The 3,265-nt window shown below is 34.5% G+C and overlaps 1 protein-coding gene across 2 annotated transcripts; it reads right to left on the bottom strand.

The window, feature by feature from the left end:
• Positions 1-240: 240 nt before the first annotated feature.
• On the bottom strand, positions 241-2,268 carry LOC110907382 (eukaryotic translation initiation factor NCBP-like). 2 transcript variants are annotated; one of them, XM_022152375.2, is made up of 3 exons: positions 2,113-2,263; positions 1,527-1,580; positions 241-643 (listed from the first exon to the last, which is right to left on the bottom strand). In XM_022152375.2, the coding sequence occupies exons 1-3, from the start codon at positions 2,152-2,154 to the stop codon at positions 512-514; spliced, it is 228 nt and encodes a 75-aa protein (XP_022008067.1). In that variant the 5' UTR covers positions 2,155-2,263; the 3' UTR covers positions 241-511. The 2 variants fall into 2 exon arrangements, 1 of the variants encoding a protein (XP_022008067.1); XR_002573944.2 differs by lacking the exon at positions 241-643 and adding an exon at positions 723-1,039 and having other exon boundaries at positions 2,113-2,268.
• Positions 2,269-3,265: the final 997 nt, after the last annotated feature.

Below are 3,265 nucleotides of genomic sequence, written 5' to 3'. Positions count from 1 at the left end.
GATTACAATTCATGTACAAGCCACCAACTTGTTTAACACATTTAGATATATATGGCTACACGGGTCATATTCGGTTTACATGATGATAATACATAGGTCATGTTCAAATTCATCAATTCAACCGATTGAACTTTCAATCCAACACGATTATCATCCATGTTAAAATGATACTAGTCTCTTATATGCTAGGGCATATAAGTCGACGTTAAACAATACTCAGATGAGCACCTTCAACCATATGAATCAACCAGTTTCTGTTGGCTATATCTATATTTTAAATGCCATTAAACGTTGATTACATAATCTAGAGATTGGTAACAATAAGATGATCATGAAGTGATTTAGAGTTTTAAGTTGATGCATAAAATATCCAAAATCATGTCCACATGACAAATGTTGCTTCTTTCTTTGATATTCAAGGTAGGTTAGTCAAATATAACAAGGACCGAAATATTGACCATCATAAGCACCCCAACAACAGACCGCGCCCCACCCCATCCCGGCTTCTTCTCTATCCTCTCAACCAAGTGTTCCGATATGATGAATTATCACGCAGGGAAGCATCATGTGGCTTGTATTCCATAACATATCCATGCGGAAGCTTCAAGTGCCGTTTTATCTTATCTCTTAAAGCCATCACCACCTAATCATCAAAACAAATTTCAATAATGTATAACGCCCCATTCTTTTAACTTTTTGACTTAGTTAATTATAAACCATTATTTAAAAAAATTCGGGCATGACCCGTTCGTAACATAAGCGAATCCCTGTTTGACAAACTTCATTCCAAGCACATTATTGACACTTTCGAAAGACTTAACAAGACCAAGACCTTACTTTCAAATATTTACCAACATCTAGAAAAGGTTTAAAAGAGTTAACAATTCAAACTTCATAAGACTAGTTGCTAAACAAAGTAGTTATAACAAAAATGCCTTTTTAACCAAAAACATTGTACAAAGGCAGCGGAAGCGCATATAGGCGAGATTCATATGTGTGCTCGTTCCAAGTCGCCGAACCGATTAAATTGAGGATTTACCTACATCAAGAACAAAATTTAATTTGTCAATACGTTACTACTAATATGATAAATCAAATTAATTCATCTCAAACCTTCACTTCCTTCATGCATTTTCTCACCCGATGAATCGGGTCGAAACATACCATCTCGCAATGCCATTCATTAACCCGTTTAAACAGGCATTTGTAAACTTACATAATCATCCATTCGATTCGTTTATAATGAATCGAATACGTGCATTTCATTACTTTTATATACATCCCATTCCACCCGTTTATAATGGATTTTTAATTTATTTCTTTCCTTTTTGCATCACTAAACATTCCTTCGGCTCGTTTATGACGAGACAACTTTAATGTTCATCCATTCATATATAATCATGTCAAGGTCCCGTTCACTACGGATTAAACTACTTAATTCAAATTCACACTAAACAATTATTGTTTAAGCTTTTATGCAAGAAATGTTAAAAGACCAAACAAGGTTAAGTTCGAAATACACTTACCTCGATCTTGTGTGATTTCCGTATTCCTAGCACTTGAACTTTCTTCCTTCCCGCCTACATTAACATATTCATTCCATCATTTAGTCCATCCGAACACTATTTCATTATTTTCATGTTCTACCATGAAACAACATTATCATAATTTTTCGAATTTCACATATATATTCTCTTAAGCATTTTATCGAACACTTGGCGGGTTTTGCATTAGTAGGACACTAAACACAATTATCCTAGGACATAATTTTAACTAGTTCTTTTTGAAATTCATCAACAATCAAACGAGTTCATATGAATATATGATCCTTTTATTCTAAATCAATTAATTTAGTGTCCATGTATCACAAACAAGATCAACCATCAAGAACTCAAGGTTATACATGATTACTTCAAATTTTGATCATCCTACTTTCATATAATTTCATGACAAATGGGTTTATACTAAAATCTTTCAATTGACCTAAAATCAAACATGATTCTTGTTCTTGAGAGTAATCCTAACTCCATTTTACACAATTACTTGCATAAACTCAAGATTGGGTTATGACCTACTTCCTACAAATCATGATTTCAAGAAATTTGGATTTACCTCTTCAATATCGAGTTTAGATGAGTGTAGATTTGAGTTCATGCAGTTGATTATCTTCTAAACTCCTATCCAATTGATTGAATTTGGTAAACAAGGGTTTCACCCTTGTTTCCCCTGCCTTGTTCGATCCCAGACACACACAATGTGTGTGTTTTTGGGTTTTCACCTTCTAATACTCTTATTTTAACATTGCCCATGTTTAACCTAGGGGTTCTAAACGGGTCGTGTTTGCGGGTTGACGGGTTCAACCCAACCCGAACCCGAAAATTTTACATGAACCCGAACCCGAAAATCGTATCATACATATAAACCCGAACACGACCCGAAGTTTTATGGGTTGACCCGAACACAACCCGTATAACCCGAATTTTTAATTTTTTTTCTAAAATTTATATATTAAAATTACAATTTGCTTAAAAACACAAATGTATATAATAATATCATATTTAAATTATAAAATCTATGTAAATTTCTCTTTTTAAGTTATAAACATGGCATAAAATACAAACCCCATTCAATTTATAACATGAAATATATTGTAAAAAATATAATATAGTATAGAGGCCAGTTAACGTACAATAGGGCTTATCGTACATTACGTACGCGATAACCCCAGCCGTTAGATCTTCATCTCCCATGCGATTTCATATCTCCATGCGAACTGTACGAACTGTGTGAATTCAATCTTCCACATGTGATTTTGTCCATCTACACACCCCATGCCATTTTTCACATTACCCCATACTAACAATTTTTTCACATGCGATTTTACACACCCCATGCCATTTTTCACATTACTCCATGCTAGCCATTTTTTCACATGCGATATTCAATCTTCCACATGCGATTCTACACACCCCATGCCATTTTCACATTACCCTATGCTAGCCATTTTTTCACATGCGATATTCAATCTTCCACATGCAATATTGTCCATCTATACACCCCATGTCATTTTTCACATTACCCCATGCTAGCCATTTTTTCACATGTGATTCATTTGCATGGGATTTCAAACATGCGATTTCATTGCATTTTCAAGCCATGCAATTTCATTTGCCTTTTTGTAGCAATCGAAGATTGAATTCGCATCAGATCCGCACCAGATCGAACGGTCGGGATGATCGCGTACGTATAGTACGATAAGCCCTAT

This window comes from Helianthus annuus, chromosome 2 (assembly GCF_002127325.2).
Source record: "Helianthus annuus cultivar XRQ/B chromosome 2, HanXRQr2.0-SUNRISE, whole genome shotgun sequence".
Classification (NCBI taxonomy): Eukaryota; Viridiplantae; Streptophyta; class Magnoliopsida; order Asterales; family Asteraceae; genus Helianthus; species Helianthus annuus.
Note: the sequence above shows the minus strand (reverse complement) of the source record. Positions and strands in the feature narration are given on the sequence as shown.

Bases quoted from the DNA above. Each gene is read 5' to 3' on its own strand.
- LOC110907382 (XM_022152375.2), bottom strand. From the start codon at position 2,154: ATGAACTCAAATCTACACTCATCTAAACTCGATATTGAAGAG. The intron at 1,581-2,112 runs GTAAATCCAAAT...ATGTTAATGTAG, and splicing joins CTAAACTCGATATTGAAGAG to GCGGGAAGGAAGAAAGTTCA. The intron at 644-1,526 runs GTAAGTGTATTT...TTTGATGATTAG, and splicing joins GGAAATCACACAAGATCGAG to GTGGTGATGGCTTTAAGAGA.